This window comes from Heptranchias perlo, chromosome 3 (genome assembly GCF_035084215.1).
Source record: "Heptranchias perlo isolate sHepPer1 chromosome 3, sHepPer1.hap1, whole genome shotgun sequence".
Classification (NCBI taxonomy): Eukaryota; Metazoa; Chordata; class Chondrichthyes; order Hexanchiformes; family Hexanchidae; genus Heptranchias; species Heptranchias perlo.
Window position 1 is genome coordinate 1,965,284 of NC_090327.1, and position 27,520 is coordinate 1,992,803.

The 27,520-nt window shown below is 55.2% G+C and overlaps 1 protein-coding gene across 1 annotated transcript in view; it reads right to left on the reverse strand.

Moving 5' to 3' along the window:
* Positions 1-1,148: 1,148 nt before the first annotated feature.
* LOC137309315 (SWI/SNF-related matrix-associated actin-dependent regulator of chromatin subfamily D member 3) overlaps positions 1,149-27,520 on the reverse strand; it is a 29,070-nt gene continuing 2,698 nt past the window's right edge. The window contains exons 2-12 of the mRNA XM_067977569.1: positions 25,115-25,157; positions 22,191-22,313; positions 20,506-20,628; positions 16,532-16,627; positions 14,214-14,315; positions 13,378-13,539; positions 11,503-11,600; positions 9,206-9,341; positions 7,629-7,751; positions 6,427-6,528; positions 1,149-3,606 (exon numbers count right to left, since the gene is read on the reverse strand). Of these exons, the coding sequence (XP_067833670.1) occupies positions 3,553-3,606; positions 6,427-6,528; positions 7,629-7,751; positions 9,206-9,341; positions 11,503-11,600; positions 13,378-13,539; positions 14,214-14,315; positions 16,532-16,627; positions 20,506-20,628; positions 22,191-22,313; positions 25,115-25,157 (1,162 nt within the window). The 3' untranslated portion in view covers positions 1,149-3,552. The remainder of the gene's footprint in view (positions 3,607-6,426; positions 6,529-7,628; positions 7,752-9,205; positions 9,342-11,502; positions 11,601-13,377; positions 13,540-14,213; positions 14,316-16,531; positions 16,628-20,505; positions 20,629-22,190; positions 22,314-25,114; positions 25,158-27,520) is intronic.

A 27,520-nucleotide genomic window follows, 5' to 3' on the forward strand; every position in this document is an offset into this window, starting at 1 on the left:
GATCAGGGAGGCCGCCAGGGGAGAGGAACTAAAATAGAATCGGCCCTGTAATTAGGCTCGATTTGCTGATCCCTGTGCCCATTCACAATGTAGTGTTTACAGAAAAGGGAACCCATAAAGCATAATGTGAAGCTATAATCTAATATCAGTACCCTCCCCTTTCCGATTGCAACCTGTGCTTAACATCAGAGTGCCCAACACGTGTACAAAATTCACTCAGATGATGGTTAAGCACGGCTAATTCCCGGGGTTCACCTCTCCGCAATGAACCTCCATCAGCAGCACAGACCACAACCTGTGATGCTGACTCCATATATCTACGGCCATTCCTCAGTCAGCTGATTGTTCCTGTACCTGCAGCTGGTTAGATACAGAGTAAAGCTCCCTCGACACTGGCCCATCAAACACTCCCAGGCCAGGTACAACACAGGTTAGATACAGAGTAAAGCTCCCTCTACACTGTTCCAACAAACACTCCCAGGACAAGTACAGCACGGGTTAGATACAGAGTAAAGCTCCCTCTACACTGGCCCATCAGTCCTTCAGAATTATTGGAAAAAATTCTGAAGGACAAAATTAGTCTCCACTTGGAGAAGCAAGGATTAATCAGGGATAGTCAACATGGCTTTGTCAAGGGAAGATCATGTCTGACTAATTTGATTGAATTTTTTGAGGGGGTGACTAGGCGTGTGGATGAGGGTAACGCAGTGGATGTGGTATATATGGATTTCAGTAAGGCCTTCGATAAAGTCCCGCACAGGAGACTGGTCAAGAAGGTACGAGCCCATGGAATCCAGGGTGCCTTGGCACTTTGGATACAAAACTGGCTTAGTGGCAGAAGGCAGAGGGTGATGGTCGAAGGTTGTTTTTGTGACTGGAAGCCTGTGGCCAGTGGGGTACCACAGGGATCGGTGCTGGGTCCCTTGCTGTTTGTGGTCTACATTAACGACTTGGATATGAATGTAAAAGGTATGATCAGTAAGTTCGCTGATGATACAAAAATTGGTAGGGTGGTAAATAGCGAGGAGGATAGCCTCAGTCTGCAGGACGATATAGATGGGTTGGTCAGATGGGCGGAACAGTGGCAAATGGAATTTAACCCGGAAAAGTGCGAGGTGATGCACTTTGGAGGGACTAACAAGGCAAGGGAATACACAATGAATGGGAGGACCCTAGGCAAGACACAGGGTCAGAGGGATCTTGGTGTGCAAGTTCACAGATCCCTGAAGGCGGCGGAACAGGTAGATAAGGTGGTAAAGAAGGCATATGGGATACTTGCCTTTATTAGCCGAGGCATAGAATATAAGAGCAAGGAGGTTATGATGGAGCTGTATAAAACACTGGTTAGGCCACAGCTGGAATACTGTGTGCAGTTCTGGTGGCCACACTACAGGAAGGATGTGATCGCTTTGGAGAGGGTGCAGAGGAGATTCACCAGGATGTTACCAGGGCTGGAGCGCTTCAGCTATGATGAGAGACTGGGAAGATTGGGTTTGTTTTCCTTGGAGCAGAGGAGGCTGAGGGGGGACATGATTGAGGTGTACAAAATTATGAGGGGCACAGATAGGATGGATACTAAGGAGCTTTTTCCCTTCGTTGAGGGTTCTATAACAAGGGGACATAGATTCAAGGTAAAAGGCGGGAGGTTTAGAGGGGATTTGAGAAAGAACTTTTTCACCCAGAGGGTGGTTGGAGTCTGGAACTCACTGCCTGAAAGGGTTGTGGAGGCAGGAACCCTCACAACATTCAAGAAGCATTTGGATGAGCACTTGAAATGCCATAGCATACAAGGCTACGGACCAAATGCTGGAATATGGGATTAGATTAGACAGGGCTTGATGGCCGGCGCGGACACGATGGGCCGAAGGGCCTCTATCCGTGCTGTATAACTCTATGACTCTATGACTCCCAGGCCAGGTACAACACGGGTTAGATACAGAGTAAAGCTCCCTCTACACTGTCCCATCAAACACTCCCAGGGCAGGTACAGGGTTAGATACAGAGTAAAGCTCCCTCTACACTGTCCCATCAAACACTCCCAGGGCAGGTACAGGGTTAGATACAGAGTAAAGCTCCCTCTACACTGTCCCATCAAACACTCCCAGGGTAGGTACAGCACGGGGTTAGATACAAAGTAAAGCTCCCTCTACACTGTCCCATCAAACACTCCCAGGGCAGGTACAGCACGGGGTTAGATACAGAGTAAAGCTCCCTCTACACTGTCCCATCAAACACTCCCAGGCCAGGTACAGCACAGGGTTAGATACAGAGTAAAGCTCCCTCTTCACTGCCCTAATAATGTGTTTCAGTCCTAATCTCAGGCCAGTCCCATAGTACAACAGTATCATAGGTACAGAGGAATCACTAGACCAGAAAAGACCAAGGTCCCTCTCGTTCACCACCTACCCCACCCTGGTAGACGCATGACACAATGATAATGGGGTTGTTGACTAATCAATTAGTCTCCAACAGACCCAGACATGAGGCGAGGGAGACCCCCAGTGTGACCTTTGTCCATTCCTCACACCAGCCAATCTGTGGCTCCTCGGAGCGAGATTGCTAATTTCGGGACTGGATGAAGAATATCAAAACTCAATTCACCCGGGAGACGTAGAGTCACCTTATCGAGGAGCCTTTCACCTCATCCCTTTCAGTTGGATTTGGAGCCAGGTCCCAGAGGGGTAAAGGGCAGTGTCTAAACCTTGAACCATCCAACCTCTGTAGGTTAATTGAGGGAAACTATGCAACATCGTCAAATCAAGCGCATCTTCTTTGATCAATTGGACATCATGAGGGGGGGGGAGAGAGAGAGAGTGAGCAGACACGTAGAGGGCCAACGGTCCCAACTGGACTGGCGGCCCTTTCGGGGTACAGTGGCAGTGCATGGCGACTGGCTTGTTTGTTGGCTTGAGTTTCCCGGCAACTGGCCGTGGTTAGCCAGTGAAGGACGGAGCCTCTTTCCAGCCCGTCAGATTCCACCACCTAGTTGACCCGTGTTGATTAACCAGAGACCAAGTTCCTTCACACTAACCATGCACGGCTCATCGCTTAATAAGAAATACTGGGGGAGGGGGGGGGTGGGGAGGGATCACAATGTTGGGGAAACCTCGAGCAGCCTTCACCTCCCCACTCCCCCCCCCGTCGCCGATAAAGGGACGGCCTGGGGTGGTACTGAGCTGGAACAGTCCAGAAGGTCCCAATTTGAACCCTGGCCAATCTTGCCTTCCAAAGCAATGAGGATCCAGCTCCTAATCCCTGCCGGTGACGCTGGATGGGAATGTTTGCATCAAACAGCCCAACACAGTGGAATAGCCAACTGATGCTGGCTGGCCTGGGCGCTACAGATGCAGCCAGTGAAACTGGACCCCCAGCGGGAGCTAGGAACGTTGGCGGGGGTGGGGGTGGGGGGGTAAATTGGAAAAACAAACTACAGCATAGAGGAGTACGTTTTAGGAAGAGCCCTTTGTCATGGGGCTGTCAGGTGTTTGTAACAGTTTAATGGACGGCAGTGTAGTGTCTGTTCCAGTGGTGACGATTGTCCGAGGGAAGGCTTTAGGTATTGCGCACTCCCATGGCTTGCTCCAGCTCCTGCCTCCGCTGCTGAATCTAAAGAAAGAAACGGAAACTCATCAGACGAGAAACAACTTGCATTTCTACAGCACCTTTCACCACCTCAGGACGACCCAAAGCTCTTCACAGCCAATTAAGTACTTTTGAAGTGTAGTCACTGTTGTAATATAGAAAACACGGCAGCCAATTTGTGCACAGCAAGATCCCACAAACAACAATGAGATAATGACCAGATCATCTCTTTCTCGTGATGTTGGTTGAAGGATAAATATTGGCCAGGACACAGAGGAGAACTCCCCCTGCTCATCCTCAAAATAATGGCCTTGGGATCATTTACATCCATCTGAGGGGCAGGTGGGGCCTCGGTTTAATGTCTCATCCGAAAGACGGCACCGCCAACAGTGCAACGCTCCCTCAGCGCGGCGCTCCCACAGCGCCGACCCTCCGACAGCGCGGCGCTCCCTCAGCGCCGACCCTCCGACGGCGCGGCGCTCCCACAGCGCCGACCCTCCGACGGCGCGGCGCTCCCACAGCGCCGACCCTCCGACGGCGCGGCGCTCCCACAGCGCCGACCCTCCGACAGCGCGGCACTCCCTCAGCGCCGACCCTCCGACAGCGCGGCACTCCCTCAGCGCCGACCCTCCGACAGCGCGGCACTCCCTCAGCGCCGACCCTCCGACAGCGCGGCACTCCCTCAGCGCCGACCATCCGACAGCGCGGCACTCCCTCAGCGCCGACCCTCCGACGGCGCGGCGCTCCCTCAGCGCCGACCCTCCGACGGCGCGGCACTCCCTCAGCGCCGACCCTCCGACGGCGCGGCACTCCCTCAACGCCGACCCTCCGACGGCGCGGCACTCCCTCAGCGCCGACCCTCCGACGGCGCGGCACTCCCTCAGCGCCGACCCTCCGACGGCGCGGCACTCCCTCAGCGCCGACCCTCCGACAGCGCGGCACTCCCACAGCGCCGACCCTCCGACAGCGCGGCACTCCCACAGCGCCGACCATCCGACAGCGAGGCACTCCCTCAGCGCCGACCCTCCGACAGCGCGGCACTCCCTCAGCGCCGACCCTCCGACAGCGCGGCACTCCCTCAGCGCCGACCCTCCGACGGCGCGGCACTCCCACATCGCCGACCCTCCGACGGCGCGGCACTCCCTCAGCGCCGACCCTCCGACAGCGCGGCACTCCCACAGCGCCGACCCTCCGACAGCGCGGCACTCCCTCAGCGCCGACCCTCCGACAGCGCGGCACTCCCTCAGCGCCGACCCTCCGACAGCGCGGCACTCCCTCAGCGCCGACCATCCGACAGCGCGGCACTCCCACAGCGCCGACCCTCCGACAGCGCGGCGCTCCCACAGCGCCGACCATCCGACAGCGCGGCACTCCCACAGCGCCGACCCTCCGATGGCGCGGCACTCCCTCAGCGCCGACCATCCGACAGCGCGGCACTCCCACAGCGCCGACCCTCCGACAGCGCGGCACTCCCTCAGCGCCGACCCTCCGACAGCGCGGGGGGGGGGGGAGCCGAAGGCAATGGCTTCGTTCTTTCCAAATTTCTCGGAGGTTTCTTGTCGAGGATTGATGCTGGGGTTACAGAAGCAGGGAATAAAAAGGACCGCGAGAGAGAATATGAGGGACCTCAGTGCTCCAGTGGAAGAGAAAATCTACTCAAAATAGTAGCAGATGCAGGGCTGGTGGAACAGGAAGAGGTGGTGGTTTAAAAGTCAGCAAAATAAAACCCAAACCCAATGTCTGGAAGAAAACTCCAATTGACAGGAGTCTCTGACTGGGTCACTAGTGACCAAAAACTGAAGCTTCAAATAAAGATGACCAAATATGGCCAGGAACTAAAGATATCCTTGGGATTAATCATTAATTTCTTGCTCAACTGACTTTTCGTTCATTCTGGGGATGTGGGCGTCGCTGGCGAGGCCGGCATTTATTGCCCATCCCTAGTTGCCCTGAGAAGGCGGTGGTGAGCCGCCTTCTTGAAAGCGGGTTTGATACAACCGAGAGACTTGCTCGGCCAGATAAGAGTCAACCACGTTGGTGGAACCATAGAACCACAGAAAAGATACAGCACAGAAGGGGGCCATTCGGCCCATTGTGTCCGTGCCGGCTCGAAGAACAACCAGGTGCTCATTCTGATCCCACCTTCCAGCACCCGGTCCGTAGCCCTGCAGCTTACAGCACTTTAGGTGCAGGTCCAGGTACTTTTTAAAAGAGTTGAGGGTCCCTGCCTCTACCACCAATTCGGGCAGCGAATTCCATACACCCACCACCCTCTGGGTAAAAAAGTTTTTCCTCATGTCCCCTCTAATCCTTCCGCCAATCAGCTTAAATCTCTGTCCTCTAGTTCTTGAACTCTCCGCTAGGGGAAACAGGTTGGTGTGGGGACTGGGGTCATACATAGGGTAAGGACGGCAGGTTTCCTTCCCTAAAGGACATTAGTGAACCAGTTGGGTTTTTACGACAATCCGACAGCTTCATGGTCACTTTTACCGAGACCAGATTTTTATTTACAGATTTTGTGTAACTGAATTGAAATTTAGAAACTGCCCAGGGTGGGATTTGAACTCTCATTCTCTGGATTACTAGTCCCGGCCCCTGGATTACCGCTCCAGTAACAATAACCACTACACCACTGTACCCTGATATTTGAAGAACACAATCCAAATATGGCTTATGGGTCTTGCCCGCCCAATCCAACCTGCTGGGTGTCATTGGGTCAATGTATCTGACTCTCATTTATTCCACTTCAGTTGTTGAGGGGGGGAACGGGAGTTTGTGTGGAGACAGGAAGGGAGAAATTAGGACCACTGTATATCGGGGTTTCGGCTGTACAACAATGGTCACCTTGCAGTAGAAGTATCTGCTGACGGCCTCCTGGGACCACGGTTGTTGGTAAAAGTCCGCCCGTCGCTCCTCCTCAGGATTACCAACCACGTCTGTCATTATCTGGCAAAATAAATCAACGCGTTTTTAGTTAAATTCCCAATTATCAAGAACCTGCCCTATCCCTCCCTCCTCTCCCAGAAGGTACCAACCGATTCACAAATCCCTCCATGGCCTCACTTCATCCCATCTGACTGATCTTCTCCCAACTGTTTTCGGAATATAGGAACAGGAGGAGGCCATTCAGCCCCTCGAGCCTGTTCCGCCATTCAATTAGATCATGGCTGATCTGTATCTTAACTCCATCTACCCGCCTTGGTTCCGTAATCCTTAATACCCTTACCCAACAAAAATCCATCAATCCCAGTTTTAGGGGGAACAGAGTTCCAGATTCCCACTCCCCTTTGTGTGAGGAAGTGCTTCCTGACATCACCCCTGAACGGCCTAGCTCTAATTTTAAGATTATGCCCCCCCTTGTTCTGGACTCCCCACCAGGGGAAATAGTTTCTCTCTATCTACCCTCTAATCATCTGAAGCACCTCGGCTGTGCCTGAAACCTCTGCTCCTTGTCCGACTGTCCACTGCCCCCCTTCCCCCGCTCTAGCCCTGTTCAGCCATGGCAATCCCACTTTGTGGAATTTGCTCCCGAGAAACACTTTGCCTGCTACCTACCTCCCTTCCTAGATACCTTTCTGTTATAGCCCTGCCTTTGGTCGTATCCCTTCTTCCTGCTCCCTCTTCACGTTATGCCTTGCTAACTGTTGAGTGGCATTTGCCCAACGGGAGATCGACCGACATGAACCCAGGGAATTGCTGGAAGCCCAGAATGAGAAGCCCTTCACTGGACTCACAGTGGCCAAAGAGGCATCAGAGACCACTGAGACCAGTAGAGATGAAGGAGGCCATTGGGCCCATCGAGCTTAGAAATATACCATTCCCCCAGTCACAGCCACCTGAATGATCCCAGACTTTTTACCCCCTCCCCTCCTCTATCGCGGTATTGGTCAGTCTCTGTGTGAAGCACCTCTTGACCTCAATCCTGACCTTTTCCCCCCGATCCCTGGACCTGCAGTCGTGGATTAATCAAAACAGAGCTCAGGATTAACCTTTTCTATTCTCCTTGATGGAGACGGAGAACGGAAATTCAGGATGAAGCTTCCTACCTTCAGGTCCCGACTCTGGGACCTCAGCCAGTCCTGGATGTAGCCCTTGGGGTCCTTGGAGAAGCTCAGCATGAAATCTCTCTGAATCTTCAGCTGGTTGATTGATTCGATGGTCTCGTGGATCTGGGGGTGACGAGATACAATGATGAGGAGGAGACGGATCTAGTACTGCCCAGGGAGGAGAGGGAAGGAGAGGGGAGGAGAGGGGTCTCCTGGTGATTCTCTGCCTTCAAATCAACAAGCTGGCGATTTAGCCCCCTGCACAATCTCCCAGAATTATCTCAAATTCTACATTTGTATTTTTCAACGTCACGGCACATTCGTTCATGATATGTGGGTGTCGTTGGTGAGGACGGCATTTATTGCCCATCCCTAATTGCCCCTTGAGAAGGTGGTGCCATTGGGTCAATGTATCTGACTCTCATTTATCCCACTTCAGTTGTTGAGGGGGGGAACGGGAGTTTGTGTGGAGACAGGAAGGGAGAAATTAGGACCACTGTATATCGGGGTTTCGGCTGTACAACAATGGTCACCTTGCAGTAGAAGTATCTGCTGACGGCCTCCTTGAACCGCTGCAGTCCGTGTGGTGACGGTTCTCCCACAGTGCTGTTAGGTAGGGAGTTCCAGGATTTTGACCCAGCGACGATGAAGGAACGGCGATATATTTCCAAGTCGGGATGGTGTGTGACTTGGAGGGGAACGTGCAGGTGGTGTTGTTCCCATGTGCCTGCTGCCCTTGTCCTTCTAGGTGGTAGAGGTCGCGGGTTTGGGAGGTGCTGTCGAAGAAGCCTTGGCGAGTTGCTGCAGTGCATCCTGTGGATGGTCCACACTGCAGCCACAGTGCGCCGGTGGTGAAGGGAGTGAATGTTTAGGGTGGTGGATGGGGTGCCAATCAAGCGGGCTGCTTTGTCCTGGATGGCGTCGAGCTTCTTTGAGTGAACGTAAACACACACCTCTCCCCTCGACAGGCGCTGAGAGTGACTGGTTCTGAGCTCCTCCTGCAGCTTGAGGGGTGAACGACACGGGGACTGAGCAGGAGGAAGCGGCTCCTCGGTTCGTGCCGAGTGAGCGGGACAGCTGGGCTGGGGAGAGATTCTACCATTGGCCTCAAGTGCCCAGGACTAGAAAGGGGGAAAAATGAGACCAGTTTCTGACTGTTGTTCACAGTTCAGTGACTCCTGCTGGAATCCAAGGACGTGTGAGTGTGAGTGTGAGTGTGAGAGTGAGAGTGTGAGAGTGTGTGTTGTGCACGAGAGTGTTTTGTGTGTAAATTAGCCGAGGACGTGATTGGTCACGCCTGTGTTGCACCCCATGGTCGAGCAGCTTGCTGACACTCAGTGGCGAGACTCATGCCTAGAGAACGGGTCGTGGAATCTGCTCCATCGGGAGGCCAGGTGAGAAACTCGGAATATTATTATTATTATTATTATAATTTTTAAGTGAGGTCAGCCTCTGCTCTCCTCTCCTTCACCGCCAAACCACTGAAATATCTGTCGATGTAGAAAGGACGGGATTGTTCCCACTGCACCATCCACTTCCCCAACCAGAGCCCCCACTATTTATAATCAATGAATTACCTTGTTGTCCAGCCCGGCTATCTCCTGCTGATTGGCCGTGGAGAGTAAGAAACTGCTCATTTGACCTTTCAGTGGGTCGTCCACCTCCACATCGATATCGTAACAGGCCGTCTTCTTCTGGTCATTCGGATCCACACTGCGTACAACAAACCGGGGTCACACTCAACGTACAGTGGGGAAAAGGGAACGATTCACTCCTGTCTGAGACTGTACGGCCCGTCTGTGTCTCAGTGTCAGCTCCTGTACATGGACAGTACACAGTGGGTAAAAGGGAACGATTCACTCCTGTCTGAGACTGTACGGCCCGTCTGTGTCTCAGTGTCAGCTCCTGTACATGGACAGTACACAGTGGGTAAAAGGGAACGATTCACTCCTGTCAGGTACTGTATGGCCCGTGTGTGCCTCAGTGTCAGCTCCTGTACATGTAAAGTACACAGTGGGTAAAAGGGAACGATTCACTCCTGTCAGGTACTGTATGGCCCGTGTGTGTCTCAGTGTCAGCTCCTGTACATGGACGGTACACAGTGGGTAAAAGGGAACGATTCACTCCTGTCTGGGACTGTCTGTGTCTCAGTGTCAGCTCCTGTACATGGACAGTACACAGTGGGTAAAAGGGAACGATTCACTCCTGTCTGGTACTGTCTGTGTCTCAGTGTCAGCTCCTGTACATGGACAGTACACAGTGGGTAAAAGGGAACGATTCACTCCTGTCTGGGACTGTCTGTGTCTCAGTGTCAGCTCCTGTACATGGACAGTACACAGTGGGTAAAAGGGAACGATTCACTCCTGTCTGGTACTGTCTGTGTCTCAGTGTCAGCTCCTGTACACACCGAGCCGCAGTCCCCTGGAAATTCTGTTGGCGGCGCTGCCGAGCTATTAGGATGTGGAGATGCCGGTGATGGACTGGGGTTGACAATTGTAAACAATTTTACAATTGTAAACAATTTTACAAATTTACCCCAGTCCATCACCGGCATCTCCACATCATGACTACCATCGACACCACAAACTGCCGACTCACAGTGGAGCCGAAAGCTTGTGAATTTAAAATAAAATTGCTGGACTATAACGAGCTATTAGGAGTCAGTGGGCGCAGCACCATCTAGAGTCAGAGAGTGGGACTTCCACCTGGTGCCAATCACGATGCTCGTTAACACCGTGTCTGTCCCTTTAAGACCCTCACAGTGACCTCTGGCCCCTCACACAAGTGTTCATTCTTTGTGTGAGGGCCTGGACCGTGCGTCCTCTGATGACCCTAACCCTAACCCTGATCCTGACCCTGACGAATTCCCACACAAGGGGGGGAAGACGAGGGGTATTTTTTTTACGCAGTGAGTTGTTCTGATCTGGAATGCGCTGCCTGAATGGGCGGTGGAAGCAGATTCAATAATAACTTTCAAAAGGGAATTGGATAAATACTGGAAAAGGATAAAATTTGCAGGGTTATGGGAATAGGGCACAGGCACGATGGGCCGAATGGCCTCCTCCTGTGTTGTATCATTCTCTGATACTATGAGCGTGGGCCAGCTATTTCGCTATGCAGGCATCACAGGCTAGTCCAGAATTATCCCAAGCCAATTGTAGGGAGGGAGGCGTGCGTAAGGGGAGGGGGAGGAGGGTCCGTGCGTAAGGGGAGGGGGAGGAGGAGGAGGGTCCGTGCGTAAGGGGAGGGGGAGGGGGAGGAGGGTCCGTGCGTAAGGGGAGGGGGAGGAGGAGGAGGGTCCGTGCGTAAGGGGAGGGGGAGGGGGAGGAGGGTCCGTGCGTAAGGGGAGGGGGAGGGGGAGGAGGGTCCGTGCGTAAGGGGAGGGGGAGGAGGAGGAGGGTCCGTGCGTAAGGGGAGGGGGAGGGGGAGGAGGGTCCGTGCGTAAGGGGAGGGGGAGGGGGAGGAGGGTCCGTGCGTAAGGGGAGGGGGAGGGGGAGGAGGGTCCGTGCGTAAGGGGAGGGGGAGGGGGAGGAGGGTCCGTGCGTAAGGGGAGGGGGAGGGGGAGGAGGGTCCGTGCGTAAGGGGAGGGGGAGGGGGAGGAGGGTCCGTGCGTAAGGGGAGGGGGAGGGGGAGGAGGGTCCGTGCGTAAGGGGAGGGGGAGGGGGAGGAGGGTCCGTGCGTAAGGGGAGGGGGAGGGGGAGGAGGGTCCGTGCGTAAGGGGAGGGGGAGGGGGAGGAGGGTCCGTGCGTAAGGGGAGGGGGAGGAGGGTCCGTGCGTAAGGGGAGGGGGAGGAGGGTCCGTGCATAAGGGGAGGGGGAGGAGGGTCCGTGTGTAGTCAGTAAGGGGGGGTCCTGCTCTTAAAGGGCCCTCTTACCTGATCAGGTGGTTGATAATGATGGGATCTGGTGGCAGGAGTAGGTTTGTGAGCCGCTGAGGGATCTCAGAAAACTTTAACCGCGGACAGTCGAAGATCTGTGAGGTCGACAGAGACCAATAACGTTAGGACAGACCCCAGAAAATAAAGACAGCAACGATGGCTGCAGAGAAATGTGAATAAAGATGATTTTACAAGAGCGATACCAGAACCGAGAGGATATAATTATCAGGAAAGATTGAACGGGCTGGGGCTCTTTTCACCAGAAAAAAGACTGAGGGGTGACCTGATAGAGGCCTTTAAGATTATGAAAGGGTTTGATAGGGTAGACGTAGAGAAGATGTTTCACTTGTGGGGGAGACCAGAACTAGGGGCATAAATATAAGATAATCACTAATAAATCCAATCGGGAATTCAGGAGAAACTTCTTTACCCAGAGAGTGGTGAGAATGTGGAACTCACTCCCACAAGGAGTAGTTGAGGCGAATAGTGTAGATGGATTTAAGGGGAAGCTGGATAAACACATGAGGGAGAGAGGAATAGAAGGAGATGGTGATAGGGTGAGATGAAGTAGGGAGGGAGGAGGCTTGTGTCGAACATAAACACCAGCAAGGACCAGTTGGGCCGAATGGCCTGTTTCTGTGCTGTACATTGTGTCTAAGAACTGATTGCCCAGTGCTCAATACAGCCCAGTCCAGTTCGAGTTAGTGACTCGGTGAAGACTAGTCACTGAGCTGGACTGGAGCAGGTGACTCTGTGGTGATGTTGTCCTGGGTTAGAAACTCTGTCCACATCCAGTGGAGGTTCAGAGGGTCAAATTCTACCCCGACTGAGCGAGGAAAACACGTCTCAAAACTGCCCCAACGCAACACTAATCACCACAAAATAATCATCTCACACGGAAATAAAAATGGAAAAATGTCCCACTGATGAAGTTAAGGTGTCGTTTTAAGGGGCAGTGCAGAGAGAGTCACTATTTGACTACCAGGCTGCTGTACTCAGCTTATCCCGGTGAATGTTACTCTATAAACGGTGCAGGAGCACAGGCCCCGTTACCTGTACAGCTGGTGGTGTGGGCAGCGAGAGGCTCGTGTGCTGCCCACGCTGGCACTGTCTGGGAGCCCTGGGCACGCTCACTGCTGCCCATTGCCCAAGATGAGTCAGGCGGCGCTGCTCGCACGAGGTGTCAGCCCACTCTGATCCGGACAGGGGTCGCCAACTCTGGGTGGACGCATTCCTGGAGATTTCATCACATGACCTCTCAACTCCAACCGCCCCGCCCCCACTCCCTCCCGCCATTGGTCCATCCTCCAGGCGCCACCGCCAATTGGAAAGGGAACAGACTCTGTTACCCAATGGGATTAATCTTGGCCGTAAGTCAAACGGCCTTTTCCCCAACTCCAATATTTTTAGAACTAATGAATGAAAGTGTTGAAAGAAAATTAAATCTGCTGATTCCAAAAGATGTTTTATTGCCACTAACTATATTTCTCCCAGGTGTTTGCTCGCAGCAGTGGTTGGAATTTCCAATTCCTGGAGACTCCAGGACAATCCTGGAGGGTTGGTGACCCTTGACCCCAGTCTGGGAGACCCCGGGGAAAAGGCAGCTCTTTACGAAGACCAGTTGTTTTCAGCTCTCACTGTTGATTCTATGGCGTGGTCGCAATTCATACATTGCTTCCCTTTAGCTGCCTCTTATCTCCTCGTTATGCAGACCTGAGCATCAATCTAAATTACCCATCTCATTCCCAGGCCGAATAACCCTTCCTCCCCAATGACCCCGCCCCCGCCCCCCCCCCCCCCCCCCCATGACCCTTCTCCCGACGACCCTTCGCCGCCCCCCACCCCCGACGACCCTTCACCCCCACTGGTTACCTGCTGGAAGTATTTGTCACAGCTGATATATTCCTTGTCGTGGGAGTCCTGCAGTTTGTTGGTTTTAATGTACTGCCAGAGCGCCTGAACGATGGCAGATCGAGTCTGTGTGTGGATACCCAGCAACCGGGCCAACCGAGGGTCCAACTTAAACTGTGGCGGCTGCAATAGAGGGCACCACATTATTTACAGGGAGACCCGGAGAGAATCAACCGCGGAATCCCCAAAACCCCCGCCGTCCAACCCCAGAGCCCCCAAAACCCCCGCCGTCCAACCCCAGAGCCCCCAAAACCCCTGCCGTCCAACCCCAGAGCCCCCAAAACCCCCGCCGTCCAACCCCAGAGCCGCCAAAACCCCCGCCGTCCAACCCCAGAGCCCCCAAAACCCCCGCCGTCCAACCCCAGAGCCCCCAAAACCCCCACCGTCCAACCCCAGAGCCCCCAAAACCCCCGCCGTCCAACCCCAGAGCCCCCAAAACCCCCGCCGTCCAACCCCAGAGCCCCCAAAACCCCCGCCGTCCAACCCCAGAGCCCCCAAAACCCCCGCCGTCCAACCCCAGAGCCCCCAAAACCCCCGCCGTCCAACCCCAGAGCCCCCAAAACCCCCGACGTCCAACCCCAGAGCCCCCAAAACCCCCGCCCTCCAACCCCAGAGCCCCCAAAACCCCCGCCGTCCAACCACACAACCCCCAAAACCCTCACCGTCCAACCGCACAACCCCCAAAACCCCCGCCGTCCAACCGCGGAACCCCCAAAACCCCCGCCGTCCAACCGCGGAACCCCCAAAACCCCCATCGTCCAACCCCCAGCACCTCTCCCCAAAACCCCAGTGCCCACCTGATAGTCGAGCATCAGCAGGAGTGTGCATCTGACACTCACGTCCCCCGGTCTCTTCACCTGGAAGCCGTCTGTTTCCTGTGTTGTGGGCGTCCGGTGCCACTTCAGAAACACAGAAACAGATAGTTAAAAAATAACCAAACGGTTGGGACAATTCTTAATGAATATTTTGTGTCTGTCTTCACAAAAGAGAGGGACGATGCAGAGATTGTAGTTAAGGAGGAGGAGTGTGAAATATTGGATGGGATAAACATAGTGAGAGAGGAAGTATAAAGGGGTTTAGCATCTTTGAAAGTGGATAAATCAGCAGGCCCGGATAAAATGTATCCCAGGCTGTTAAGAGAAGCCAGGGAGGAAATAGCGGAGGCTCTGACCATCATTTTCCAATCCTCACTGGATACAGGCGTTGTGCTGGAGGATTGGAGGACTGCTAACATTGTACCATTGTTTAAAAAGGGAGAGAGGGATAGACCGAGTAATTACAGGCCAGTCAGCCTAACCTCGGTGGTGGGCAAATTATTGGAATCGATTCTGAGGGACAGGATAAACCATCACTTAGAAAGGCACGGAGTAATCAAGGCCAGGCAGCATGGATTTGTTAAGGGAAGGTCGTGTCTGAGTAACTTGATTGAATTTTTTGAGGTAATAAGGAGGATCGATGAGGGTAGTGCGTTTGATGTAGTGTACATGGATTTTAGCAAGGCTTTTGACAAGGTCCCACATGGCAGACTGGTCAAAAAAGTAAAAGCCCATGGGATCCAAGGGAATGTGGCAAATTGGATCCAAAATTGGCTCAGTGGCAGGAAGCAAAGGGTAATGGTCGACGGGTGTTTTTGTGACTGGAAGGCTGTTTCCAGTGGGGTGCCGCAGGGCTCAGTACTGAGTCCCTTGCTTTTTGTGATATATATTAATGATTTGGACTTAAACATGGGGGGCTTGATTAAGAAGTTTGCAGATGATACAAAAATAGGCCGTGTGGTTGATAGTGAGGAGGAAAGCTGTAGACTGCAGGAAGATATCAATGGACTGGTCAGGTGGGCAGAAAAGTGGCAAATGGAATTCAATCCAGAGAAGTGTGAGGTAATGCATTTGGGGAGGGCAAACAAGGCAAGGGAATACACAATAAGGATTAGAGGGGAGTTGAGGAGAAATGTTTTCACCCAGAGGGTGGTGGGGGTCTGGAACTCACTGCCTGAGAGGGTGGGAGAGGCAGAAACCCTCAACTCATTTAAAAAGTACCTGGATGTGCACCTGAGGTGCTGTAACCCACAGGGCTACGGACCAAGTGCTGGAAAGTGGGATTAAAATGGACAGCTCTTTTTCGGCTAGCATGGACACGATGGGCTGAATGGCCTCCTTCTGTGCCGTAACTTTCTATGATTCTATAAAGAAGCCCCCAACCCCCTGACACTGACCCCAACGCCCCCCCCCCCCCCCCCCCACCTCCAACGTTTGGGGTCCAGGGCCCACGGTCCAGGGCCCACCGAGGGCTCTCCGTTTTGCCGCCCAATTGACTGTTCTTCATGTGTGTGTGTGTTGGGCAGGGGGAGGCCTGGGACATTCAACCAATGGGGGCATCACAGCTCAGCCTGGTCCTGTCCCCACGGGCAATGGGGTCATGGGATCACGATGAGCAGCGGGTAAACCCCAGCCGATTCCTGCTCCTTGCCCATTCCTGGGGCCTGAGCTATTATCAGCGAGTTTAACACATGAATTTGGTCTGATTGGCTCAGGACTCCATCGGGCGGTGGTTTTACCCACTAGCCCATCGAGGGAGCCATCCCATAACTTTAACACAATGCCACGAGACAACATTTTATCCCTCAGTACCCTAACACTGCCCCAGGAACAGACCAAAGGCATCAGCCAATCATCAACACCTTGCATTTATATAGCGCCTTTAATGTAGTAAAATGTCCCAAGGTTCTTCACAGGAGCGATTATCAAACAAAAATTTGACACCGAGCCACATAAGGAGATATTGGGACAGGTGACCAAAAGCTTGGTCAAAGAGGGAGGTTTTAAGGAGCGTCTTAAAGGAGGAGAGAGAGGCGGAGAGGTTTAGGGAGGGAATTCCAGAGCTTAGGGCCCAGGCAGCTGAAGGCACGGCCGCCAATGGTGGAGCGATTAAAATCAGGGATGCGCAAGAGGCATGAATTGGAGGAGCGCAGAGATCTCGGAGAGGCCTAGAGCTGGAGGAGGTTACAGAGATAGGGAAGGGGGCGAGGCCATGGAGGGATTGAAAACAAGGATGAGAATTTTAAAATCGAGGCGTTGGGGGACCGAGATCACAAGCAGAAGAAGAGTAATTGTGTCACCTCCACCAAGTGATTGTCTGGCCCATAGAGATCCTTGTCCAACTCAATCACCAGACTCTTGAAGAATGAGGAGAACTTTCTCTTCTGTTTACCAGGCTGGAAAATAAAAATACATGAAAATCAATAAAAAATTATTTCATAGAGTGGGCGTGTCAGCACTCTCACCCCTGCACCAAAAGGTCATGGGTTCAAGTCCCACTCTTGGGACATCAGCACAAAATCCAGGCCGACACTCCCAGTGCGGCACCGAGGGAGCGCCGCGCTGGCGGAGGGGCGGGGCCCGGGGAGCGCCGCGCTGGCGGAGGGGCGGGGCCCGGGGAGCGCCGCGCTGGCGGAGGGGCGGGGCCCGGGGAGCGCCGCGCTGGCGGAGGGGCGGGGCCCGGGGAGCGCCGCGCTGGCGGAGGGGCGGGGCCCGGGGAGCGCCGCGCTGGCGGAGGGGCGGGGCCCGGGGAGCGCCGCGCTGGCGGAGGGGCGGGGCCCGGGGAGCGCCGCGCTGGCGGAGGGGCGGGGCCCGGGGAGCGCCGCGCTGGCGGAGGGGCGGGGCCCGGGGAGCGCCGCGCTGGCGGAGGGGCGGGGCCCGGGGAGCGCCGCGCTGGCGGAGGGGCGGGGCCCGGGGAGCGCCGCGCTGGCGGAGGGGCGGGGCCCGGGGAGCGCCGCGCTGGCGGAGGGGCGGGGCCCGGGGAGCGCCGCGCTGGCGGAGGGGCGGGGCCCGGGGAGCGCCGCGCTGGCGGAGGGGCGGGGCCCGGGGAGCGCCGCGCTGGCGGAGGGGCGGGGCCCGGGGAGCGCCGCGCTGGCGGAGGGGGCGGGGCCCGGGGAGCGCTGCGCTGGCGGAGGGGCGGGGCCCAGGAGCGCTGCGCTGGCGGAAGGGGCGGCGCCCGGGGAGCGCTGCGCTGGCGGAGGGGCGGGGCCCGGGGAGCGCTGCGCTGGCGGAGGGGCGGAGCCCAGGGAGCGCTGCGATGGCGGAGCCCAGGGAACGCTGCGCTGGCGGAGGGGCGGGGCCCAGGGAGCGCTGCGCTGGCGGAGGGGCGGCGCCCAGGGAGCGCTGCGATGCCGGTGGGGCGGGGCCCAGGGAGCGCTGCGCTGGCGGAGGGGCGGTCTTTCGGATGGGTCATAGAAGTTCCAATACGGAAACAGGAGAAGTTGAGAAAGCTGTTAAAAAAGCATATGGGATCCTGGGCTTTATTAATAGAGGCACAGAGTACAAAAGTAAGGAAGTTAAACTAAACCTTTATAAAACACTGGTTAGGCCTCAGCTGGAGTATTGTGTCCAATTCTGGGCACCGCACTTTAGGAAGGATGTCAAGGCCTTGGAGAGGGTGCAGAGGAGATTTACTAGAATGGTACCAGGGATGAGGGACTTTAGTTATGTGGAGAGACTGGAGAAGCTGGGATTGTTCTCCTGAGAGCAGAGAAGGTTAAGGGGAGATTTGATCGAGATGTTCAAAATCATGACCGGTTTTGACAGAGTAAATAAGAAGAAACTGTTTCCAGTGGCAGAAGGGTCGGTAACCAGAGGACACAGATTTAAGGCGATCGGCAAAAGAACCAGAGGGGAGATGAAGAGAATTTTTTTTTGCACTGTCATGTCGAAGATCACTGCGACATGAGGAAACATTTTTTTAACGCAGCGAGTTGTTCTGATCTGGAATTCACTGCCTGAAAGGGCGGTGGAAGCAGATTCAATAATAACTTTCAAAAGGGAATTGGATAAATACTTGAAGGGGAGAAATTTACAGGGCTATGGGGAAAGAGCAGGGGAATGGGACTAATTGGATAGCTCTTTCAAAGAGCCGGCACAGGCACAATGGGCCGAATGGCCTCCTTCTGTGCTGTATCATTCTATGCTTTTAACAGATGAGTGCAAAAGACAAGGCTGAAGCGTTTGCAACCATCTTCAGCCAGAAGTGCCGAGTGGATGATCCATCTCAGCCTCCTCCCGATATCCCCACCATCACAGAAGCCAGTCTTCAGCCAATTCGATTCACTCCACGTGATATCAAGAAACGGCTGAGTGCACTGGATACAGCAAAGGCTATGGGCCCTGACAACATCCCGGCTGTAGTGCTGAAGACTTGTGCTCCAGAACTAGCTGCGCCTCTAGCCAAACTGTTCCAGTACAGCTACAACACTGGCATCCACCCGACAATGTGGAAAATTGCCCAGATATGTCCTGTCCACAAAAAGCAGGACAAATCCAATCCGGCCAATTACCGCCCCATCAGTCTACTCTCAATCATCAGCAAAGTGATGGAAGGTGTCGTCGACAGTGCTATCAAGCGGCACTTACTCACCAATAACCTGCTCACCGATGCTCAGTTTGGGTTCCGCCAGGACCACTCGGCTCCAGACCTCATTACAGCCTTGGTCCAAACATGGACAAAAGAGCTGAATTCCAGAGGTGAGGTGAGAGTGACTGCCCTTGACATCAAGGCAGCATTTGACCGAGTGTGGCACCAAGGAGCCCTAGTAAAATTGAAGTCAATGGAAATCTGGGGGAAAGTTCTCCAGTGGCTGGAGTCATACCTAGCACAAAGGAAGATGGTGGTGGTTGTTGGAGGCCAATCATCTCAGCCCCAGGACATTGCTGCAGAAGTTCCTCAGGGCAGTGTCCTCGGCCCAACCATCTTCAGCTGCTTCATCAATGACCTTCCCTCCATCATAAAGGGGATGTTCGCTGATGATTGCAGTGTTCAGTTCCATTTGCAACCCCTCAGATAATGAAGCAGTCTGAGCCCACATGCAGCAAGACCAGGACAACATCCAGGCTTGGGCTGATAAGTGGCAAGTAACATTCACGCCAGACAAGTGCCAGGCAATGACCATCTCCAACGAGAGAGAGTTCAACCACCTCCCCATGACATTCGATGGCTTTACCATCGCTGAATCCCCCACATACAACATCCTGGGGGTCACCATTGACCAGAAACTTAACTGGACCAGCCATATAAATACTGTGGCTACAAGAGCAGGTCAGAGGCTGGGTATTCTACGGTGAGTGACTCATCTCCTGACTCCCCAAAGCCTTTCCACCATCTACAAGGCACAAGTCAGGAGTGTGATGGAATACTCTCCACTTGCCTGGATGAGTGCAGCTCCAACAACACTCAAGAAGCTCGACACCATCCAGGACAAAGCAGCCCGCTTGATTGGCACCCCATCCACCACCCTAAATATTCACTCCCTTCACCACCGGTGCACTGTGGCTGCAGTGTGTACCATCCACAGGATGCCCTGCAGCAACTCGCCAAGGCTTCTTCGACAGCACCTCCCAAACCCCCGACCTCTACCACCTAGAAGGACAAGAGCAGCAGGCACATGGGAACAACACCACCTGCACGTTCCCCTCCAAGTCACACACCATCCCGACTTGGAAATATATCACCGTTCCTTTATTGTCGCTGGGTCAATATCCTGGAACTCCCTTCCTAACAGCACTGTGGGAGAACCTTCACCACACGGACTGCAGCGGTTCAAGAAGGCGGCTCACCACCACCTTCTCAAGGGCAATTAGGGATGGGCAATAAATGCCGGCCTCGCCAGCGATGCCCACATCCCATGAACGAATAAGAAAAACATGAGAGACAGGAGAAGAGGGGCGGGAAAGTGGAGTTGAGGTCAAAGATCAGCCATGATCTGATTGAATGTCGGAGCAGGCTCGAGGGGCCGGATGGCCTACTCCTGCTCCTATTTCTTATGTTCTTATGAGAGAGATCTTCATCTCCTCTGTGTGGGGTTAGAGTCACAAAGGTGAAAGGTTAGTGTTTGACCCTGCCCCATGGGTACTCTATAAAACTGTGCACTTTGACCTTTGAAACCTCTCACCTCCTGGATAAGAGGCAGAAAAATCTCTTCGACCTAATGGGAGATTCCTCTCAACTCCAGACGCCCGTCTTTCCCTGCATTGCCAACTCTCTCCTCCCTCTCTCTTCCCCCCTCCAAACCTCTTCCCTCCCCTTCCCTCCCTCTCGACTCACATCCTCGAGAAGTTTCCCCTCCACGCGGAGCTCCCAGGATGCAATGCTGCCGTCGGAGTCCTCTGCGTCCGGCCGAGGTGGATTGAAGGTGTTGGAAATATAAAGTCTCAACTTCCGCTTTTGCTGAAAGAACGAAACGAGGAAACGATTATCGGACGTTAAGCAGTTATCGGACTTCCAGCACCTCTGGACCCCCACCCACCACCCCCCCCCACTCTCGACCCACCACCCCTCCCCCCCACTCACCAGGACCCCCACTCTCCACCCAACCCCACTCTCCACCCTCCACCCCACACTCTCAACCCAGGACCCCCACACTCCACCCACCAGGACCCCCACTCTCCACACACCTCCAACCCCCCACCCCCCCAAGACCCCAACTCTCCACCCCCCCCTCTCCACCCACCCCCCCAGGACCCCCACACTCCACCCACCCACGACCCTCAGGACCCCCAATCTCCACCCACCCCACTCCCCCCAGAACCCCCACTCTCCACCCACACCATTCCACCCAAGACCCCCACTCTCCACACACCCACCCCACTCCCCCCAGGACCCCCACTCTCCACCACTCCCTGCAGGACCCCCACTCTCCACCACCCACCACCACCAACCCCCCAGGACCCCCACTCTCCACCACTCCCTGCAGGACCCCCACTCTCCACCACCCACCACCACTCCCCCCAGGACCCCCACTCTCCACCACCCACCACCACCAACCCCCCAGGACCCCCACTCTCCACCACCCCCCAGGACCCCCACTCTCCACCACCCCCCCGCCCAGGACCCCCACTCTCCACCACCCCCCCGCCCAGGACCCCCACTCTCCACCACCCACCACCACCAACCCCCCAGGACCCCCACACACCACCCACCACAACTCCCCCCAGGACCCCCACTCTCCACCCACCACCACTCCCCCCAGGACCCCCACTCTCCACCCCACCAGAACCCCCACTCTCCACCCACCAGGACCCCCACTCTCCACCCACCAGGACCCCCACTCTCCACCCACCAGGACCCCCACTCTCCACCCACCCCCCCACCCCAGGACCCCGACTCTCCACCCACAACCACCCCACCCCCTGCACCCCCACTCTCCACCCACCTCCATCCCACCCCCTGCACCCCCACTCTCCACACACCTCCAACCCCCCACCCCCCCAACACCCCCACTCTCCACTCACCCCCACCCCAAAACCCCCACTGTCTACTCACTCACCCACCCACACCCCCAGGACCCCCACTCTCTTGCCCCCGTCCCCCCGGACCCCCACTCTCTTCCCCTGGACCTCCACTCTCTTCCCCCCCCCCCCACCCCCGGACCCCCACTCTCTTCCCCCCCCCCACCCCCGGACCCCCACTCTCTTCCCCCCCCCACCCCCTGGACCCCCACTCTCTTCCCCCCACCCCCCCAGACCCCCACTCTCTTCCCCCCACCCCCCCCAGACCCCCACTCTCTTACCCCCCACCCCCTGGACCCCCACTCTATTCCCACCCCCCCGGACCCCCACTCTCCACATACCCCCTCTCCAGGACCCCACACTCTCTATCCTCCCCCCCCCCCCCCCAAGACCTCCACTCTTTCCCCATCCCCCCAAACCCCCACTCTCTCCCCAACCCCCCCGGACCCCCGTCACCTCTGGACCCTCTCCCCCCCGGACCCTCAGGGACCAGGCCTGTACCTTCATAGGTCGCTTCAGAGCTTCCTGAATGTCCACCCTCTTCCTCATGATCGTCTGATCCAACTTCCTCTCAAAGGCCAAGAGGTCCATGTAGGCCTGGGATTCGGGAACCAGCTCTCGGATCTAAGGAACCAGGAATAAGTCTTAAACTCCACCCAGACCAGCCCCTCCCGCAGACTCCGAGGGCCCCAGGTGGTCCAAACCCATCCCTCTCGAGTTCAAATCTCACCACAGACCACCAAAGCTGCCGCCGCTGCCCGGTCTGGCCTACACCACGAGTTTGACTCTGAACGCCCACTGAAGCAGCTTGAAAACCAATTAACCCGCCCATCTAAGGGGGAAGCTCGATAAACACACGGGGGAGAAAGGACTGGAAGGATATGCTGATAGGGTGAGATGAAGTAAGGTGGGAGGAGGCTCGTGTGGAGCATAAACACCGGCATGGACCTGTTGGGCCGAATGGCCTGTTTCTGTGCTGCACATTCTATGTAATTCTAGGACAGGCAGTTAAAGCATCACCCACATCCCAAAATAAACACACTCTTGTACGTTGGCGCCGGAATCAGTAAACGCAAGTACCTCACCCCAGTGGCCATTCTTTATGTGTGAGCCTAAGCAGTGAATGCTGGCCGGCTGATCAACTATGGAGGGCATCACAGCCAAGCCCACTTCCTCTTTTTCAGAGAGGCAGCCAGGACCAAAAAGGATACCATCCAGACACCTTCACACAGGGCAGGCCATGGTGCTGGGACAGAAGATTTTTCCACTTTGTACAGAGAATTCTCCATAACCGAACATTACAACCCCCAATCCCACCTCACCGTATCTCTCAATCCCGCCTTCTCCCCATATTCCCCAATCCCACCTCACCATATCCCCCAATCCCACCTTCTCCCCCTATCCCCCAATCCCACCTTCTCCCCCTATCCCCCAATCCCACCTTCTCCCCCTATCCCCCAATCCCACCTTCTCCCCCTATCCCCCAATCCCACCTTCTCCCCCTATCCCCCAATCCCACCTTCTCCCCATATCCCCCAATCCCACCTTCTCCCCCTATCCCCCAATCCCACCTTCTCCCCATATCCCCCAATCCCACCTTCTCCCCATATCCCCCAATCCCACCTTCTCCCCCTATCCCCCAATCCCACCTTCTCCCCATATCCCCCAATCCCACCTTCTCCCCCTATCCCCCAATCCCACCTTCTCCCCATATCCCCCAATCCCACCTTCTCCCCATATCCCCCAATCCCACCTTCTCCCCATATCCCCCAATCCCACCTTCTCCCCCTATCCCCCAATCCCACCTTCTCCCCATATCCCCCAATCCCACCTTCTCCCCATATCCCCCAATCCCACCTTCTCCCCCTATCCCCCAATCCCACCTTCTCCCCATATCCCCCAATCCCACCTTCTCCCCATATCCCCCAATCCCACCTTCTCCCCCTATCCCCCAATCCCACCTTCTCCCCCTATCCCCCAATCCCACCTTCTCCCCCTATCCCCCAATCCCACCTTCTCCCCCTATCCCCCAATCCCACCTTCTCCCCATATCCCCCAATCCCACCTTCTCCCCATATCCCCCAATCCCACCTTCTCCCCATATCCCCCAATCCCACCTTCTCCCCATATCCCCCAATCCCACCTTCTCCCCATATCCCCCAATCCCACCTTCTCCCCCTATCCCCCAATCCCACCTTCTCCCCATATCCCCCAATCCCACCTTCTCCCCATATCCCCCAATCCCACCTTCTCCCCATATCCCCCAATCCCACCTTCTCCCCCTATCCCCCAATCCCACCTTCTCCCCATATCCCCCAATCCCACCTTCTCCCCATATCCCCCAATCCCACCTTCTCCCCATATCCCCCAATCCCACCTTCTCCCCATATCCCCCAATCCCACCTTCTCCCCATATCCCCCAATCCCACCTTCTCCCCCTATCCCCCAATCCCACCTTCTCCCCATATCCCCCAATCCCACCTTCTCCCCATATCCCCCAATCCCACCTTCTCCCCATATCCCCCAATCCCACCTTCTCCCCATATCCCCCAATCCCACCTTCTCCCCATATCCCCCAATCCCACCTTCTCCCCCTATCCCCCAATCCCACCTTCTCCCCATATCCCCCAATCCCACCTTCTCCCCCTATCCCCCAATCCCACCTTCTCCCCCTATCCCCCAATCCCACCTTCTCCCCATATCCCCCAATCCCACCTTCTCCCCCTATCCCCCAATCCCACCTTCTCCCCCTATCCCCCAATCCCACCTTCTCCCCCTATCCCCCAATCCCACCTTCTCCCCCTATCCCCCAATCCCACCTTCTCCCCATATCCCCCAATCCCACCTTCTCCCCATATCCCCCAATCCCACCTTCTCCCCCTATCCCCCAATCCCACCTTCTCCCCATATCCCCCAATCCCACCTTCTCCCCATATCCCCCAATCCCACCTTCTCCCCATATCCCCCAATCCCACCTTCTCCCCCTATCCCCCAATCCCACCTTCTCCCCATATCCCCCAATCCTACCTCCTCCCCATAATCCCTCAGTCTCTCCAGAACAACACTGAATTCCCCATTGCCCCCATTCACACTGCACCACCTAAGGGTCCCTCCCAAATAACCTCAATTACCCTTTGGGAGAAACATTTCCCTGACTCCTCACCTTCTCCGTTAACTGGCGTCCCCCAGATTTGAATCCCTCACCGCGGGTGAATAGTTGACCTAAACTCTCTCACCTCATGGTCTTTTCCCCCCAAACTCAATCAAACCTCAGCTTCCTCAACGACTCCTCGGGATTTCAGACCCCGACAAACGAATTCCACCTAGTATCTGCCTGACCTTTCCCCAGTGACCCAGGCACTGAGCCCCTACCCTCTACTCCCCCCCCACCTCCGATCAGACCCCCGTCCGTCCGATACACTCACCCTCTGGGGTAGAATCTTATCCGCCATCTTCCGTCTTTTGGCACTGCAAAGTTTAACAGAAACAATCACGATGGCAACAAGTGACGACCCTACATCCCAATCATGTTGCTTGGCAACTATACGAGCACCGGACCGAATCAAAACACGACCGGGGGGTTCGGAGGGCCAAGGGGGGGGGGGGGGGCCATTGAGGGGGCAAGAGCACCTCCTTTATTGTCAAAATGGGAGGAGAGTCTGGCCGTCCCATGGAGCCGTGCTGGACAGCTCGGATGTGTGTCCCGGGTAGGTCCTAGGTTCTAGCCCCTGGTCCTTGATCTTATCGGGGGCCCTAGAATTGGCCTCGAGCATCACCTTCGCCCCAAGGTGGGGGGGGGGGGGGGGGACGGACGGCCAGGATTCCCACCCAACCCCAACCGCGGGGCGGGCCGCCTCAGTGTGGATCGCGGGGAGGACAGGACTGATCTCATCTCTCGATCACCTCCCGCCCACCAACGGCACAGGCCGCGAACTGAACCTGGCGCCGTTCCATGTCTGATTGGCTCAGTTACCACCCCAGGGTGACAGACTTACCGATTGGGCCAACGGGGGAGCCACTGGTCAATCGGGGGGGGGGGCGGGGGGATTTGGGACGGTCGGAGGATTCGTGCCGCCTGCCCTGGTTGAACGTATTCCTGGAGGTTTCATCACATGACCTCATGTCCCCACACTCCCACCATTGGTCACCCGACACGTCCATCCTCACGGTGCCCCGCCTTACCCTCGGCCAATCGAAAAGCAAAAACAGACTGTTCTCGACCCGATTCGACAATCCTTGACTGTCGGTCAGACTGCCTTCTCCTCTCCTCCATCTCCGATATTGTTGCAACAGTGAACAAAAGTGTTCAAAACAAATGGGGAAAAAAACCACAGTTTTTTTTAACCCCCCCCAACAATGGTTTTTCTCAAGAGTTCTTGGAAGCAGTGCCCTGGAGATTAATCTTTAATTCCTGGAGACTCCTCGGAGCAGGAGGAGGCCATTCAGCCCCTCGAGCCTGTTCTGCCATTTAATCAGATCATGGCTGATCTGTATCTTAACTCCATGGTTAAGATTCCTCAGTTCTGTATCCCTTAATCCCCTCACCCAACAAAAATCTATCAATCTCAGTCTTGAAATTTTCAATCAACCCCCGGCCTCAACAGCTTTTTGGGGGAGAGAGTTCCAGATTCCCACTCCCCTTTGTGTGAAGAAGTGCTTCCTGACATCACCCCTGAACGGCCTGGCTCTAATTTTAAGGTTCTGCCCCCTTGTTCTGGACTCTCCCCCACCAGAGGAAATAGTTTCTCTCTATCGACCCCATCAAATCCTTTAATCATCTTAAGCACCTCGATTAGATCACCCCTTAATCTTCTATACTCGAGGGAATACAAGCCCAGTCTGTACAACCTGTCCTCGTAATTTAACCCTTTTAGCCCCGGTATCATTCTGGTGAATCTGCACTGCACCCCCTCCAAGGCCAATCTGTCCTTCCCGAGGTGCGGGGCCCAGAACTGTCTCCAGATGTGGTCTGACCAGAGCTCTGGACAACTGGACCATCACTTCCTCCCCTTTGTATTCCAGCCCCCGAGATAAAGGCCAACATCCCATTCACCTTTCTAATTATTCTTTGTACCTGCCCACTAGTTTTTAGTGATTTCTGGACCCCTAAATCTCTCTGCTCCTCCACAGTTCCTGCTTCTCACCATTTAGAGAATATTCTGATTTGTCTTTCTTCGGTCCAAACTGGGTGACCTCACACTTTCCCCACATTAAACTCCATCTGCCCCAGTTTTCCCCACTCACTGAATCTATCGATGTCCCTTTGAAAGTTTCTGCTCCCATCTACACTGTTTACTGTGCCACCTAACTTAGTGTCGTCAGTAAACTGAGATACACCACTCTCTATTCCTTCATCCAAGTCACTTATCAATATAGTGAAAAGCTGTGGCCCCAGGACAGATCGCTGAGGGACGCCACTAGTCACATCCGGCCAATCAGAGTCTATCCCCACTCTCTGTCACCTACTAACCAATTCCCTCTCCAAGCCAACAGGTTGCCTCCAATTCCATCAGCTCTCATTTTTGTTAAGAGTCTCTTATGTGGAACTTTGTCAGATGTCTTCTGGAAGTTCATATAAATAACACCCAGAGACACTCCCTTATCAACCACGTTTGTGACCTCAAAAAATTCAACTAAGTTTGTGAGAATGATTCACCCTTTACAAATCCATGCTGGCTCTCTCTGATCAGAGCTTATTTGTCCAAATGCTCAGTCACTCTGTCCGACGTCCTCATGAGTATTTATTCCCATTACTCCCTCCCCCACACACTGCCGCCCCCTTCGCCCCTCCCCCACACACTGCCGCCCCCTTCGCCCCTCCCCCACACACT